The sequence below is a fragment of the Tenrec ecaudatus genome, chromosome 14 (genome assembly GCF_050624435.1).
Source record: "Tenrec ecaudatus isolate mTenEca1 chromosome 14, mTenEca1.hap1, whole genome shotgun sequence".
Classification (NCBI taxonomy): Eukaryota; Metazoa; Chordata; class Mammalia; order Afrosoricida; family Tenrecidae; genus Tenrec; species Tenrec ecaudatus.
In genome coordinates, this window is record NC_134543.1 from 118,350,686 (window position 1) to 118,368,879 (window position 18,194).

Genomic DNA, 18,194 nt, shown 5'->3' on the forward strand with positions numbered 1-18,194 from the left:
CATTTTAATCTTTAACATCAAGATGCATCCCATATTGTAAGAGTAAAATAATTTTCTCTTGAATTATAAGGAAGGATAGATACCTTCCTGATCAAATCAAGCCTCTTGAAGCAAGATAGAGTAGAGGAATGGTCAGGTCATCTCTGATTTCACCAGGTTAAGATTCTGTTTGCACCAAGTATAGGACAGTGGGACAGCCCCTAAGACAAAGTAGATTTGAGTTTCTACAGACTAATGTTCAGTGAAAATACAAACACTGTATCTGTATTTCCTCAGTTTAATGGATCATGTTTTAGGGATATACATTAGCACAGTTTCTTCATATCATTATTGAGCAAAATGAATGTAGGTGACTTCTTTTCTGAGGAACCCATTGCACATATCTGATCATGAGGAACCACAAAAACTGCTGTTTCTACAAAGTATGCTGACAATTCCGAGGCGTTTCGATACAACCCATGTGTTCATATTCTACAGTTAGGTAATTAGATCAGCCACAGAGTACAAGTGGAATGGGGTGAGGGTGGAACAAAATGATTGCAAAGTCATCAAAGTAAATATTGATAAGTTATGGGTAAATATTTTTAAAATAATTAGGCGAGTTTTTTTCAGAGTAGGCTATGATTAACCTCGTCATCTAAAAATTCTTATTTCTGTGCCAAGAGTTTTAAATTCACTGAAGTCAGTGTAAAAAGCATTGACTGGGTGTTTTTCATATGAATCGTTCACTTGTTTAGGGTTTGTTTTTTGGTCTTTCTGGTGGCTAAGTTCTACCTATTGGTTTTGAATTAGTCTACAAGCATTTGTTTTAATGAGAATATTTAGATTGCCCTTATGTTGCTTGTGTGGCTGCTTTAAAATTATATTTGTAGGTCTAGCAGGAAGCCTTTAATGGTGCTCAGAATAACTAGCTTGTTTTTATCACAGGTAAAACATTTCTTAATTGATTAATTATGTAACATTCACTGTTTCTTAACATTTTCATGTGTACATTTTTTGTATAATCATAACAGCGTGTATATAAATTGTGAAATCTAATCAAGTGTTAACAAAGTATATGCCCAACTTTTTACTTTGCAAAATGTATATGGTTGGTGGGCATATTACTGGGTTGATGAATAATTTAATGGTGGTGGTCAGCTAAAGTGAATAGGTCTGATTTATGTAAGGTGCACACTCATGTTGCCTTTCATTTCATAAATCTGGTAATATTGATATACAACAAAAGACTAGTGGAAAACAGTGTAAAATTTTATTTAGCAGTTGATGAGGAAAACCAAGTAAATGTTCAACTTACAGTTTTTAAGTTTCTAATATTAATCAGCCTTTTACTGAAGCTTGTGTGTGTGTGTATACATATATATGTGGGTATATGTTTTAATGCATATATTAAATTCAGTACATATAGATTGAATGGCATATTTCTGTAAACAGCTAATTTCAAAAGTAGCCATAAAATTCTAGACTTCAGATCAGTTTTTGTCTTTTTAAAACATTTTACCAAGATTATTAAACCACTATATTTTCCTTGACCCATGGATGAATGTCTTTCATTTTATTTTTCTTACCTTTTAATTGCCTTTTATTCTTAATTTGTCTCCTCTTTTATCTTTATATCTTTTTCATCCTTGTATACTTTTCTAAAGTTGAAGGATAAATAACACAAAGGGGTTTTGGTTTGTTTGTTTATTTGTTTGTTTTTTAATCATTTTATTAGAGACTCCTACAACTCTTATCACAATCCATATATACATCCATTATGTCTAGCACATTTGTTGCCATCATCATTCTCAAAACATTTGCTTTCTACTTGAGCCCTTGATATCAGCTCCTCATTTTTCCTCCTTCCTCCCTGCTCCCCCCTCCCTCATGAACCCTTGATAATTTATAAATTATTATTTTGTCATATCTTACACTGTCTGACATCTCCCTTCACCCACATTTCTGTTGTCCATCCCCCAGGGAGGAGGTTATATGTACATCCTTGTAATCAGTTCCCCCTGTCTACCTCACCTTCTCTCCACCCTCCAGGTATCACCACTCTCAGCACTGGTCCTGAAGGGATCATCTGTCCTGAATTCCCTGTGTTTCCAGTTCCTATCTGTACCAGTGTACATGCTCTGGTCTAGCCAGATTTGTATCGTAGAATTGGGATCATGATAGTGGTGGGTAGGAAGCATTTAAAAACTAGAGGAAAGTTGTATGTTTCATCATTGCTACCCTGCACCCTGACTGACTCGTCAAATTTTTTTTTCTTTTCATGGCTTACACTGACCAATGTCTCCCTTCACCCACTTTTCTGTTGTCTACCACCCAGGGAAGGGGTTATATATAAATCATTGGGATCTGTTCCTCCTTTCTTCCCCACCTTCCCCTTCTCCTCCTAGTATCTACTCATTATTGATGCTGAGAGGTTTATCTGTCCTGGATTCCCTGTTTCCAGTTCTTATCTGTATGAGTGTACATCCTCTGGTCTAACCAGATTTGTAGGGTAGAATTGGGATCATGATAGTGGGGTAGTGGGAGGAAGCATTAAAGAACTAGGGGAAATTTGTATGTTTCATCGGTGCTATACTGCACCCTGACTGGCTCGTTTCCTCCCTGGGACCCTTCTGTAATGGGATGTCCAGTTGCCTACAGATGGGCTTTCTGTCTCCACTCTGCACTCCCCCTTATTCACAATGATAATGGTTTTTTTGTTCTTTGATGCCTGACACCTGATCCCATCAACACCTCATGATCACACAGGCTGGTGTACGTCTTCCATGTGGGCTTTATTGCTTCTCAGCTAGATAGCCGCTTGTTTATCTTCAAGCCTTTAAGAACCCAGACACTATTTCTTTTGAAAGCCAGGCACCATCAGCTTACTTCACCACATTTGCTTATCTACCCGCAAAGGTCTTCAGCGATCATGTCAGGAAGGTGAGCATCATGGAATGCCATTTTAATAGAACAAAGTGTTCTTGCTTTGAGGGAATACTTGAGTGGAGGCCCAATGTCCATCTGCCACCTTAACACTAAACCTACAAATATATGCACATAGATCTCTTTCCCCGTCGTCATCTATAAATATATTTACATATGTACATGCCTGTATTTAGACGTCTATAAATGCCCTTTTCCTCCTAGCTCTTTCCTCCATTTCCTTTTAGTTTCCTCTTGTCCCACTATCATGCTCGACCTTCATTTGGGTTTCAGTTATTCTTCTTGGTTGCATTACCCTTGATCACACCCTACCAGGCTTCCTACATCCTCCTCACCATTGATTTTGGATCACTTGTTCCATGACCATGGGTTTGTTAACACCCACTTCTTTCCCCTGCTTCCCCTTCTCCCATGTCTCCCTAGAACCCAGAACCGTTGCTCTGTTGTTTTCCCCTCCAGATTGCTTATCCCGCCTATCTTTATCTAGATAGGCTTGCAGAGATAATAATATGCACAAAAAACAAGACAGAGTAAAATAAAACAATGACAAAAAGGATAGAGAAAAGCCTGTAAATAGTTTAAGGACTGTTTGTTGATCTTTGGGAGTGTTTTCTGGTAGAGTCTGATAGGGTGCCACGCCCTGGCCCCAAAGTCTGTTTTTGGTACTCCCTGGGGACTTCACGTTGTTGTTCCCCTTGTTGTTCTGTTGCACACCCTTAGTGTTTGCTTCAGTGTGGTAGGGTCAAATTTGGCGCAATTTTGGGGAATCTTTTGACAGATAATTCTGTGTGTATATACAGTGTATGATTGCATTCTAAAGGCAGTTATATATTAATATAACCATTTTAAAAGCAGTTTGGCCTCGTGAACCAACAACTATTATACTTGTGTTTATCTCCTTTAATTTAGAAATGTTACTGATACTCAAGAAGAAAAACAAATAAAAATACAAGGTTTCTATCCCATTGTTCATAACAGCCCCAAATTGAAAAATAATCTAAATGTTCAGCAATGAGATAATGATGGTTTAGCAAATTATAGTGTAGAAAAATCAGGTACATAATATGTAGTCATTGATAGAATTATTATTAAAACTATGTAACATCATAAGAGCAGAAAAGTACAGAATTACAAGTGTATTCTCTCAAGATGCATGCATGTGGACCATGTCTTAAAAATACATAAATATAAAAGTCATTCTGTTGTAAAGCATAAGGTTTATTTTCTTTTTCTCAACTCCCTGCACTATTGTACCAGTAATGACAAAGAATTTTAATTATGCTGGATTTAGAAGTAGCCAATACTTTGCTGAAGACTAAACAGAAAACTACATAAATGTATTTGTATTTATTTAATACCTTTATTCTTTAGAACATCGTTAAGAACATTGATTTAACCTAGGTTTGTGGGTGCTCTGGGGTTTTGTTTCAACAGGTACCAGTCAGTGGCCCAGACCTGGAGGGCAAGCTCCTTCATCCCCAAGCTATGAAAACTCACTTCACTCCCTGGTAAGAACTTCTTAGAACCATACAGATAGCCTTTATCTAATTGTTTGGGATTCTCTCCATCTTACGTTATTTTTTCTAATAGTCAATCTTGTGTAACAGTGGAGAAACAGTAGGATAGCATTACTCATGAATTCTTTGCTAACAAATGGCCCGGTTTAGTTGAACAATATAGGACACACTGACTGTGCCTTTTACCAGCTGTTCTCTGGTACATCAGGCTTCTGGTCTTAAGACAGCTGGTATTAAAATTGTATCCTGGGATTTCTGTTTCTCTGAAAAAAATCTAAAGCTGAATTTTTCTATACTTCTCTACATAAAAGTGGGTGTTTTCTTTAAAAGTAAAAAAAAGACAAGAAACTCAGTCTAGTGGTTTTACTCTTTCTCATGTAATGATACACTAGTTTATCACCACAGCTCCGTAAAAATTTTGAAGTGTAATACCAATGAATTTTTGTCATGAAGAGTATAATTTTCCACATTTTCCTGTAACACAGAATGCATTGTCCAAAATGTACAAGAAAAAACATTATGTAGCAAACAACAGGGCAGTTGGCTAAATGAGCCTTCATAGGTTCTGAGCCTTAAGAATTTGTGGTAGAATGATAACTACAGTTGCTTTACTGTGCTTATATTGCTAACACCGAATTACAGAGTTTAATATAAAGAATAAAATAAGGATGATTTTGATGGAGTGCTAAGCTGTGCTTGTTGTTGAGTAATTTCAGGTTGCCATTGGAAAAGTTCTTCTGTGACTAACAGAACATTTTATATTAAAGGAGAATTTCCTTCTCACGTGTTTTATAAGCAAATATGAGAAGTGTGTGTTGTGTAGATGCTAACCTTGTAACTTTGCTGCTAAACCCCTGCCTTCTCATAACTTGAATGCAAGTAGATCTTGCAGGTCTCTGTGTTCACTTACTAACATTTGATGCTGACATGCAGATCAGCTATATCCTCGTCTCTTTTGGAATTAATCTTAACCTGTGCTTTGCCTCCTGTTCTGTCTTGACTTTGCCAGAAAAATCGAGTTGAGCAGCAACTTCACGAGCATTTGCAAGATGCAATGTCCTTCTTAAAGGATGTCTGTGAGGTACTATTTCTTTTAGATGGTGCCTTTTTTTATGTTTCAAATATTTATACTTCCCATTATCCATTTTAAATCCTGAAGCTGAACTGACTTCAAAGCCTTTTAAAATCAAACCGTTGATCATTTCCGTTTTTGTATCAGCATGTAAGAATAGACTTTTGTTCTTTTATGTTGTTGAGAGGGAGATTCTTCTTAAAAGACCTCTATTGGCATGTGCTTTTGATTTTTAAAGTTCTAATATGTATGTGTACAGGGCATGTGTGTATCCTTAGACAATGTAATTTCCTTAGTTTTGTCTGAGAGCATATTTTGATGTGTTCGATCGAAGTTAGATTGCTTTATTCACTTAAAGCAAAATTACAACTTGAATTTCCCCAAACTGCAATCATTTCAAAGGATCAGTATTAGATTACAGGTTGTCTTCCTTTATCCACTGCAAGTGAATGACACACAGCCTTCGTCTTTTATAGAAACTGAAAGAAATAACCTCATGGTAGATTGGTAAATTCACGTTTCAAAGCAGTGATTTGTTTCTGAAACTTTGTTCATTTAGCATAGTCTACAGATAAGCTTTCCTTGTTGTTGATTTGTAGTGCAGGCAGTTGCTTTTGAAGCTGCTTGATAATGCTTTTCTCTCGCTGTCTTCCATATATCCTGAAGTAGAAACATAGCAGTTCGATGAATCTAGCAGGCAGCAGCAGTGAACTCTGCTTTTTGTTTTTTCCATCTCGACAGCAATCTCGGATGGAGGATCGTTTAGACAGACTGGATGATGCTATCCATGTGCTTCGAAACCATGCTGTGGGACCTTCCACCAGTTTGCCTGCTGGTCACAATGACATGCACAGTTTGTTGGGACCATCCCATAATGCACCAATTGGAAACCTCAACTCAAACTATGGAGGATCAAGCCTTGTTTCAAGCAGTCGATCCACTTCAATGGTAATTAGTACTCTATTTTCTTTCTTTTCAAAAATGACTTCTAAAGCCTGCTGGCCTAAATGTTTTTCATGGTCATAGTAATCCCGAGGTGGTGTACCATTGCAAATCCAGTGAACGTGTACACTCATCTAACTTTTAATTTTGGCCAAGTACCCCGATGATGTTCAGATAGACATTGGGTAACACTTGCTACATTGTGTTCTTCTTTCTTACAATTATTTGCAGGAAGAGAGTCTTGTTTTATTTGCTTTTTGGTTAAAAAGAGTGGCTTTTAAGAATTTTCTTTGGCCAGGTCATTGGTGAATTGGCCCATAAAATATTTCTATGACCATATGCAGAAAGCCAAAACTTTCTGCAAAGATCATTTTAGTTTATACTTGGATTTATTCCAGACGTGTAATAATTGGCAGAACATTTTTTGCCTTGAAATGGTGTATAGGAAGTCGGAATTGCAAAAGCAGGAAAGCAAAACTGAACTTCAAGGGTACAGTCAAGAAAAGCTGTTTGTTATCATTTGGAATTAACCTTTAATAGCAGAAGGAATATGAAACTCAGATTTGCACAATCCCAAATTTAAACTGTGGAATAAATTTTCCATTTATTCCCAAATTGGGGGGAGGTACAGTGGGATATGAGGTCGGGTTAAGAACAACTGCAGTTCAAGTAACAATAGAAGGAAGCAATTTTAAATTCATCTCTGAAGAGAATAAAGTAATTCAGTTCCATCTTTTTTAAAACATAGTAGCTCGTTAGCGGGGCGGGAGTAGATTTCTACAGCCGCACACACCAAAATAATAACAATCTATAGTTGAGTGTCATATTTTTATCTAAATTGTCTTTTAAAGGGCATGAAGCTCTTTTTGAACATGCTATTTAATTGATACCATGTGTTGGCATGTTTATAACATGGTTTTTACGGTTCATTGCATGCTGTGAAAGATTCTCTGAAACAGATTCCTATCGGTAAGCCATGTGATGGAAGCTAAAACTCACCTAGCATCAAAAATAATTAGGTGCCCAAATGCTGAAGGCTTGTGTTCTGTTCAACAGGATTGGTTCCAGAATTTCACATTCACTGTCAGACAGCCATTTATATTCATTTTGGAGCCCCTGAAGTAGACATCAAACAGACTTCCAGGTTTCCAAAGAACTGTGCTTTCAGCAGCATGGCTGACATTACCTGCATATCTTATAATCCATTTGTTTTCATCAGTAGTAGTAATGAAATCCTTTTTATATACAGTCATACGGCTCTTGTTGCAAATATGAATGGAGCCTAGCACATTATTTGCTACATGAATGATCCTTGTTCAAAAGAATGGCTTGGACGGACTATCCTTGCTCTCTGAGGTGATCTCAGATACAACAGTAGCTGTCTCGTGTCCTCCATGGTTTCCTGCTTCACGGCCACCTTACTGCCACTGTTCCACTGTATCTGCTGCACCATTTGATAAACCTCATGCCTGCAATATTTTACTTCCTTCCCATTGAGTGTGGACTTGATGTAAGATTAAATGGAACTAATGTCTCTGGAAAGTGATCTTTACCAACTTTGGGTATGTCATACTAGGAAGAGAGATTTTCAAACACCCAGTTCTCCAAAACCACGTGGAAACCTCATGCATTTTAAAAGGACTTGTGGAGGAGGAAATGGTTTCATTAGATTGTGTTGAGGCTTTTGATGAACAAAAGTGTTTGGTTTTTTTTTAATTTTTCATCAAATCAACTCATGATTGACCTCATGCTCTATATTATCTCCAGTGGCTGTTGTTTTTTTTAAAGAAGTAGATTGTCTTCTGAGCCACCGCTAGGTGGACTCCAATCTCTGACCTCTCCTTAACAACCTGCATCAGTTACCATTTGCACCACCAGAGACTCCAATTATAAAAGTAGTCCCTACTGTGTTCTTTAGGAATGTGCTGCCAACTTCTGCACATCACCAAAGGGGCTGCCAGAGAGATTTTTTGAAAAAGGAGAAAAATCTCTAAGAGAGGGGTCTCCTGAGCCCTGCGTGGCTCTGGCGTAGTTGTGAGCAGCAGCATCCCAGCAGACAAGTTCAAGCTGTGGCTCAGTGTGCCCAGTAAGGTCCTCTCTTCACCTCCCATGTCCTTTGCAGAGGACACAGAACTGTTGGGAATCTGTCAGATACCATCAGCTCTTTACATCCCTTCCAGACATCATCACTAGTACTTTCCAGAGGCATGCGCTTCCACACTTGAAATACAAAGGTATCAACTGGGAAAATCTGACACGAATATTAAGTGATTCAATATTTATCTCCCAGTCTTCAGAAATGAGGGTTTTTTGCTTTGAATCCTTGGTTCAGTCAAAAGACCAAAGAATGGAATGAAGTGAAGATCGAAATCAGCCCAGAAAATCTTTTCTTATTCTTTGAGAAAATGTGTGATACTGGGGACCTGTTGTAACTCTTCCCAGACATCTTCAAGAGTTCATCTGCTCTCGTAGGCCCCTCCTGCCTCCCTGTATGCTAACTTTTCAGGCCTAAAAAATTACTGAGATTTACATGGTGACATAATTTTCCTTTTTTTATCCCAAATCAACATATTTTCTCTATGCATTAACAAGTATATACTATTAAGGTTACTTGTGGAATGACGACTACATGAATGTGTTAACAAAAATAGTGTCCTTGACCATGGAAATAGCTTTTATTTTTGAATACTTTTCTCGAAGTTTTTTTTGTTGTTTTTTTTATAATTTAGGGTTATGCTGTGGTCATTCACCAGCTGAGACTTGTAGGCAATCAACCACTATCTTGTAGTTCAAATAATTACCTGGTACATTTATAATTGTCCTATAAAGACTTTTTTCTAGTTCATGCCAGTTCAAGAAGAATGAGTATATGTCTAAGAATCAGTAACAAAAAGAATAACAAGACTTATTTTCTGCTTTTTTTTCTCAAAACTGAATATACTAGATTAGCATCTGAGTTTAGAATTAAATGATGTTTCAGACACAGAATGATTTTGACATATTTTAGTTATCTAATATACACAAGAATTAAATTTCCTGGGAGATTGTTGTATCAGAAAAGGAAACAAGGAAATGAGTAACCCCTATTCCTTTTTATGTGATTAGCGTAGCCAGCCAGGCATCGTGTTTGTATTTGCTCTTATTTTTGAATAGGGTTAAGACTTTCATTTACTTAATTTCCCACGCACTTTCAATATTATTGATGTATGTTTCCATAATTGCTTAATGCAAATATATAACAAGGCTTTTATTGAACACCCTTGTTTAGTGTGCAGCAGTGCTCTATCTTTATAATTGTAAAGCATAAAGCCCGTCTTTTTAGAACCATTGCAGTATCAACATTGGACTGTTGGCTTAATTGCTAGAGTAAAGTACTGACAGGAAAAGAAGACTGTGAAGTGGACCATGGAGAATGGATGAAATCGTTCACTTTCCGTAGGTGTAGGTGTGATGGATAGAGGGATGGTGGCAGGGCTAAGTTACTGTATGTGCATCCCATCTCTCGCTGTTGGGTCTAAACTAAAGGCCCAGCAAGATAATTCCCTGGTAGCACTTTTATCTTTTTTTTTTTTAAGTTCTCAGTTATCTCTCAATCAGACAGTGATTTCAACTTCAAAGCGAGATTGCAGTCTTTTTGTTACTTGGGAGCTTCTTGCAGATCTTAGAGAATTCCTTTATTTGTGACAGAGAATAGCATTCCTTCCCAAAGTTGTGTGGATTTCATTGTTACAAATACTGAGGAAATTTAATTCAAGCATTTTTCTCAACTTAATTACTTGGTATTACTTTGGGATTTTGTTGTTTAATCTGTTGTTAATGGTTAAAGCCATAGTATTCTTGTTTCGGAGCAGAGTAAAAACCTTAATTTCGTGGAATTTAAAACTACCTCATATGTTTTAGTAATATGAATTGTGTCCTCTAAATTCTAAAGCCATTAGAAAACCCGTATTAAGCTTTGTTATAAGAGACTTAAGGTTAAAGGATCCCGGACAAATGGGGTCATATTTTATTCAAAGCTATCTCAGCACTTTTTTCACTTAGCAAAAGATTTGGCATCATTTTAACCTTCCACTCAGACAATATCTTAATTTTGGTGGTGTGCGTTGTATTTATGTGCTACAGAAGCTATATAAGGAGTATCAGCGTAAAGGAAACTTTAAAATATTTCTCCCATTCTTCAGAAGTGAGTCTCTAAAATAATCATTCAGAATGTTAACTTTTACTTGAAAACCATAGAGGCAGCATTTTTATGGAGATCTTATTTAAAAGGAACTATCACAAATGTGATATTACAAAGGTTCTAATATAAAACCCCTTGTCAGATAGAAAAAAAACACCGTGGAATAAATGATACACAAAAAGCCTCTAATCAGCTCTATAGGTTAATACCAATTGGTTTAAATTATTAGTATTCAGTGAACAGTACAAATTGAGCAAATTATTAGAATAGAATTCAAATCAGAGAGGAATTCATCCTGAGCACTTCTCAGTCTGTCCCTTAATTCACCAGCCTCTTATTCATCAACTAATTAGATTTAACATTTTTCCATTGTGGGTACTAAAGATATTGGTTGAATTAGATGCAAACAGTTCCCTCTTTGGGGCGTCCACAAAAGTAAGTCCATACACTGGGAAGACTCAAAAGGCAGGATGATGTCATCTAAAGGGATGGATCTTTTATTCCGAAATGAAGCCCTTCGTAATCATTGAAATTTAGAGCCTAGCTGGCCAGGGGTTTGCCTTTTCCTTGCCTACCCCAATAGCAGCAGTCTGTCAGCTGTATGCTAACGAGGTGAACAATTAAACCAGGGTTCCCTTTGGCTGGCCCAGCAGGCTTTGGGCTCAGACAAAGAACTGTTTATACACCTGTTGTGTGTGTGTGTGTGTGTGTGTGTACAGAGCCATTTGAATGTGGTGCTGGAGATAAAGGAGAACCTGGACTCCAGGGTGAGCAAGGGTTAAAGAGAACTGCAGGAACTGTGAAAGTCAAATTCTCCAGAAAATATATGAGAGCCATTTGCTAGGGGAATCGAATTACAAAGGAAAAGTTCCTGCTAACTTCATTAAGATGAAAAACTCCAGACTTCAAGCTCTCTGCTAGTCTGAAATCATTTTAAAGGCTTATAATATGACTCTGTGTTCCAATATTTTAAAAAAAATTGGAACCCAATAATGTAGGTTAACAAAAATACTTGTTAACTATGTTCCCAAACAAAGTTAGGAATGTTTCTGACTTTCCCTTCAGGGAAAGGCAAATTGTTAAAATTGATCATGAAGATATGACCCTGTGTCTGCCAAGCATTTCATCAGGAAATGGTGAAAAAGAGAACATTTTTATTGAGTTTCAGGAAATAAAAAATTTATACTAAAGAAATTTTTAAAAAAATCAGAATTCAGCGATGGCACTATTATTTAAACTTGTGAAAACTCAGTTCAGTGGTGTGGTAGCTTACAGCACTCTGAGATTTCACTGGTGTAATATATGGCAAATAAGCATGTCTAAAACGTAAAGTATTATTTTCTTTTAAATTAGTTGGTGTAATAGTTTTAAATAGTGGTAAGAATAGCACACACCGGTAAAGATCATAAGATCCTTTATGTTTTAAGCCCACATTATCATAAACCCAAGCAAGGGAAATCTCAGCTTTGACTTCATACTGTAACAATTTCCTCAGCCAATCAAAACTTTCCAGTGATATTTTATCTTCAGTGTAAGCTTCCAAAGAATTTGTAGCTATGTATTTTGTTTACTTACTCCCTACTATTTTTAATGGGTTTTTTAAATGGACCTTCCAGTTAGAACATTGAGTTAGTTCACAACCAGCAAGAAAGCTCCCTCGTATGCCAAGAATAAACACAACCAGGGTTCCCTTGAGGCAGGGTTTCCTGGAAACATTTTTATAGTAATTTTTCTCTTGAATATAATTCTCCCAGCCCATATCCTCACTGGTGCTTTCTTAGGTTGAATTTTTAAAGATTTTTGTCAGGTCTTGTTTCAGGGGGAAATCTTTAAAGATTTTTTTTAAAACCATTTTATTCAGGGCTCTTACAGCTCTTAAAACATTCCACACATCATTTGTATCGAACATATTTGTACACATATTGCCATCATCATTTCTAAAACATTTTCTACACCAAATCCTTTTTTTTTCCTTTTTAAATAAATTATTTTATTGGAGGCTCATACAACTCTTATCACAATCCATACATCCATCCATTTTGCCAAGCACATTTGTACATTCGTTGCCCTCATCATTCTCAAAATGGTCTTTAAAGAGTTATTTATAAATCTTGTGAAGGGCTATGGAAGCAGGCTTTAGTCTCTGTGGTCTCTTCCTGGTGTGAAGGTTTGATGATCCCAGAACATATTAGCAAACATGTTGTGTAGAAAAGGGGATAGTCGGTGCTTGATTATCTGAGGGGGAAAAAATGATACAAATGATTGCCAACATTGAGTTTCCATGTATCTATGGGACATACTGTGTTTTTTTTAAATACATTGAAGGATAAGGGTGGGCGACGCATCTTTCTCTCAGTGTGTAGTGGAAGAGCAATGTGTTTGTTCTAATTATGTCCACTACTAAATAACTTGCCTTTTCCTAAAACTTGCTTTGGTTCCTTCTGTACTTTTTATTTCGCTCACAGTCAATCAGCGGATAAACTTGAATAGTAATATTTGTATCTCTTAGGGTAAAATCCATGAAAGATTAAAAGGCTGTATGTGTATTACTTACCCAAGAGGGATCCAAGGCTCACCAGTTTACGAGGATGGAAGGATTTGTTGAAAAATAGTGGTTCTCATGTATAACTCCAGGCAGTAAATCTCTTTAATTAAAGGCTTACTCTTCTAGTTGACAAGTCTGCTACTATTCTAATACAAAGCTTCATCTATATCCAGTTTTTTTTTTTAAATAGTGCACTAGCTAAATACTTAGTAGTGCTTACTTGTCTCGCTTCCCCATGTCAAGGTAACTGGTCCTTGCATAGGAAGCCTGGTGGTGTGGTGGTGAGGCACCAGCAGCTGCTATGCAGGAGCAAGACTGGGCTTTCTACTCTTGTCAACAGGCTCTGACACCCACAGGGGCCACAGTGAATCAGCATGGACTTGATGGCAGAGAGTAGGGGGCTGGAGGTTGTGTATAATATTGTTGTTGCCTGGCAGTGCAGAGTTTCTATTTTCAGTTACTTTCATTTTTCATTGCTTTTGTCACTTTTAATATTTTGGAGAGGAGACAGTTGAAAAAATAAGATACAGCGTAGTTTATGTAAATGTATAGAGAGGAGGAGTATATCAAAGTATAGAGAAATGCCCTTATTACTTGGAATGTAGTGGTAGTTTGTTGAATTCAGGTTCATACATACTTTAATACTTATTACTTATATGAAATTGGTTTGTTTTTGTTTTTTTACTTAGAGAACAATTTAATAACTAGAGGGGAATTCATACTGAGTACTTTTGCAACAGCTCTTCAGGATATATATAACTTTGAAATCAGAATTTTGTAAGAAGTAGTTTGGTTCAAAAGCAATGCTACTACTACAACCCTGAGACCAGAAGAACTAGGTAGCGCCTCACTGCCACTACCACTGCCACCGACTGGGTCACAATAGAGGGTCCTTAATGGAGTGGGAGAAAAAAGTAGGAAAAAATTCAAAATCATAATGAAAGATTGGGCTTTTACTGGTTAAAGACTGGTGGAACCCAGAAGACTATGTCAACCTTCAGGCTTGGAACTCAGCTCCACCGCACGCATCAGTTTCCTGGCAGACAGTGTAGCTAGACCTATGAAGTGAACAGTAGCACCAGAGAGGAGAGAACTTATCCAAACAGTCAACCGTATGTGACCAGCTGGGCAGCATTTGCCAAGGGACAGTGCTCGGAAGGCAGGAAGGAACAGGCAGAAGGACGCATGGAAATGGGCAGTGGGGAAAAGTGCTGTGGGGATATTGCTGCAATCGATATCAGGAAACAAAAGGTCTGAACTGTTGACTGGAAATCCACTTGGCTCTAAACTTCCACCCAAACCAATATAAAAAGTTAAAACAAAAGCTGCTGTTACCATTTCTTTTGATATTCCCACCCAAAAAGGAGAAAGGCCACCCTACAAAGGTTGATACATTTAGATGAGTGAGATTGTTCTCTTAAACCCACAACAGAATTGACGTGACGTTCTTGTTCCTGAACTATAGGTTGGAGCGCATCGAGAAGATTCCGTCAGTCTCAACGGCAATCATTCAGTCTTGTCCAGTACGGTTACTGCTTCAAGCACAGAGCTCAACCACAAATCACAAGAAAATTACAGGGGTAACTATTGTCGGGCCTTCCTTAGTAATGCAAATTGTTTTCATTTGAATTCTGTCACCATTCTCACAACCACATTGGCATCTGTGAATTAGAAGTTATCCTAGCAGGGGGAATTGAGAGAGGATTGATATTGCATGAGTGTGGACAGACAGATACTTAGGGTTCCCATACGCTCCTTTGACTGGGTGCTTATCAATTGGAAGAAGCCAAGTGCAAACGACTGTTCAGTCACTGACGGATCCTCCTCTTGGGTGCTCCAGCTTTGGCATGTCTTTCTTCCATAATCATTTCTCCTCTTGCCTGAGCTCAGCTGGTCTCTAGAGCAAGGAGGAGATTCCCAAGCATGCTGAGTGCTCTGTTTGATGCCATTCTCGCAGACCCGATAATTTAACTGGAGGTAGTTGCAATTCTGATAAGATACCAACTGATACGGCTTATAATACATCCTGTGTAAATGAGTACAGATAGCTGGCTAATATTAAAGAAAGCTCTCCAATTTTATTTAACCAAGCTTCTTGTTTTATTGTGTTTATCCTGGAAAATGTTATGCTTATTTCCTTTACCTTGGCAGCATCTCAGAAGTTAGTTTCCAAAGAGTATCAAGTCTCTGTACTTTGTTCCGTTGTTAATCAGGGCCTGGAAGTAAACAACAGGCCAGCCATCAAGGTCAGGCTGGTTCTTTCAAATACTGGTGGTAGCAAATGCTTTTCACGCTGTTTTAATGATTATAATCTTTCCAGATAAGCTTTGACATGTTGTCAGATGTCCAAGCTAGCCCCGTAACATCTAAGGATATGCACCCGCTAGAAGCATTACAGGCTTCGTTCTAATTCATAAAGGAATCTGGTCATTAATTTTATGTTTCACTTGGCTCTTCGTCAGGTGGCTTGCAGAGTCAGTCTGGAACTGTTGTCCCAACAGAAATCAAGACTGAAAGCAAAGAAAAGGATGAAAACCTTCATGAACCGCCTTCCTCGGATGACATGAAATCAGACGATGAATCCTCCCAAAAAGACATCAAGGTTTCATCCAGAGGCAGAACCAGGTATTTACTAATCTCTTGGTATTCAGTTTTAGTTTTTGCAATGGGTGGAAATGCATTTATTAAATACCAGCTATGTACTGGACACTGTGCTGGGATTTTCTGTGTCCTGTTTCATGTAATCCCCGCAGCATCCTTAGAAGGCAGGCGTAGGAAGAAATTCTGGCATCAAGATGTAGTAACTTGACCCAGGCATTAAATGGGATACAAACTCAGATTTGTCTGACTCCAAACTTTTCCACTATACCATGCCAGTTTAGGGCCTGCTTATGAAAAAGAATTTCTCTACCCTCTATAGTCTGTGCAGAGAATACAATTAGAAGATGAAATAACTAGAATGAATTAAAGTGTGAGCTACAGACACTTTGCATTCAAATACACTAAGCCTAAATATATGATAATACTATCATATCATTTAAACTAGCAGTCAACAAACTATAGTTCACTGTATATTTGTACAAGTAAAGTTTTATTGGAACTCAGCCACACCCATTCATTATTGTGTTCTGTGGCTACTTTCTCCCTGAAGCAGCACTTTAAGTTGCCTCATTCTCAGGTTAAACAATCATTTGAAAAGTGCATGGGAAAGGAACAGCTCCAGATGGACTAGTGTTGTTGGAGGTTTCCTAGACACTGAGCTTCACCAATACACAGACATTGCTTTCAAAGGACTTAGTTGAAATCCTTCAGATTTCTCTACGCTAAAATTAGATACTTGGGAATATTGTGGTATATTCTACCTCTTGGTGTATTCATTTATCAATATTATTTATATATCACATGCAATTATTAATTTATAAAACAATTCATTGTGCCAGCTTGTATGAAGATTATCTCTCTTTTGAGCGACATTAACTAACAGAATCGGACATTCAGTTGGTGCTGAAGTACAGCAACCTTATAGGGCAGAGTAGAACTGCCTCACAGAGCTTGCAAGGCTTTTGATCTTTAGCCCACCCACTGCCTCATCTTTCTCCTGCAGAGTGGCTAGTGTGTTTGAACTGCCAACCTTTCAGTTGGCACGTAAGCACATTTACCACTGTGCCACCAGAACTCTTTTATAAAGGGACAGATAGCAAATATTTTAGGTTTCATGGACCATGTTATCTCTGTGATAACTTTGCTACTATCAAAAAACTACCAAAGATAATAGATTTTTTAAATTGGTATGTTTATTGTTTTAAAAACACTGGCCAAAAAAAAAAAAACAGTGGCCAACCCATGGGCTATGGTTTGTTGAGCTGATCAGACATTGAGGGGCAGCATAATCCAAGTTAAGAATATGGCCTTTGGCTTTGGACTGGCATCTCACTGGACAATTCAGTTGGCATAATTTAGTTCATGAGGTTTATATTCTACATCGTAGTTTGGTGAGTGGTAACAGGGACCTGAAAAGGTTGTGAAACACCCTTTAGGATAATCGAATTGATCTCTGTTCATCGGGAGCAAAAAGAGTAACAAGGAAGCCAAAGACTCACAGGAAAGTAGACCACGGGACTGATAGTCTAAATCTCTGTTGAGCCCAGAGCTTGATGGTGCGTTTAGTATCCACGGTAGTCACTCGGGTCACAGTTATGATTCCTGAATGGAAGGAAATTCTTTGGGAGAACTCCAAATTCTTAGAACATTCAGACTTAACAGGTGAGTTGAGACTTGTGGACTCCTGTAGAATCACCCTGAGATTCTGTTTCAACTTTTAAGTGGAGACTACCCCCAGAAGTTATTTTTTAGCTATCCCCCAGGAGCTCTGCTTGCCATGAACAATTTTTACGCTATATGGAAGCAAGTGGTCCACAAACAAACTCTAAACTAGTGACTAGAAGAAAGGGAGCAGGGAGACTAGAGTACTGGGGACGGAGCAGTCAAATAACAAGAAGGCTGCATATTGTGAGAAATGGAACCGGTGTCAGCAAACAGCTTTTGTGGAAATATTTTAATAAGAACTATTTCCAAAAGTATTTATGTATGCATATACAAATCTATGATATATGAAGGGTCCTCAAAAGATTGGTGGAAGGTGGAATGAAAAGATACAAATTAAAAATGTAAACTTTGACCAAATATGTATGTATAAAGTTTATATACATAAACTTTGTTTTTCAACATAAGCTCCATCAAGGTCAAGACACTTTTATAACCAATGATACCAGTCATTTAGCCCATCCCTAAAGAATTGAGGGTCCTGGAGTCTTTTTTATCAGTGGAGTCTTTTTACACTGAAGAAAAATGGTGTCCTTTAGGGAGTTTTCTTAAGTATGAAGTAACAAAATAAGTCAGAAGAAGCCAGCCTTTGGTGGGTCCCTAATTCTTTCTTATCAGAACATTCACAACATTGCCCTGGTTTGGTGAGAAGACTGAGCAGGAGCATTGTTGTGGTAGAAAGGGGTTCTC

The 18,194-nt window shown here is 37.7% G+C and overlaps 1 protein-coding gene across 7 annotated transcripts in view; it reads left to right on the forward strand.

Annotated features, from left to right (window-relative positions):
- Window positions 1-18,194, forward strand: part of TCF12 (transcription factor 12) — a 349,715-nt gene that overhangs the window by 314,029 nt on the left and 17,492 nt on the right. For 5 of the 7 annotated variants that reach the window (XM_075531944.1, XM_075531947.1, XM_075531948.1 and 2 more), the window contains 5 exons: window positions 4,360-4,433; window positions 5,452-5,523; window positions 6,256-6,462; window positions 14,647-14,761; window positions 15,644-15,806. In XM_075531944.1, the coding sequence (XP_075388059.1) occupies window positions 4,360-4,433; window positions 5,452-5,523; window positions 6,256-6,462; window positions 14,647-14,761; window positions 15,644-15,806 (631 nt within the window). The remainder of the gene's footprint in view (window positions 1-4,359; window positions 4,434-5,451; window positions 5,524-6,255; window positions 6,463-14,646; window positions 14,762-15,643; window positions 15,807-18,194) is intronic. The other 2 variants (XM_075531945.1, XM_075531950.1) reach the window with 1 other exon arrangement.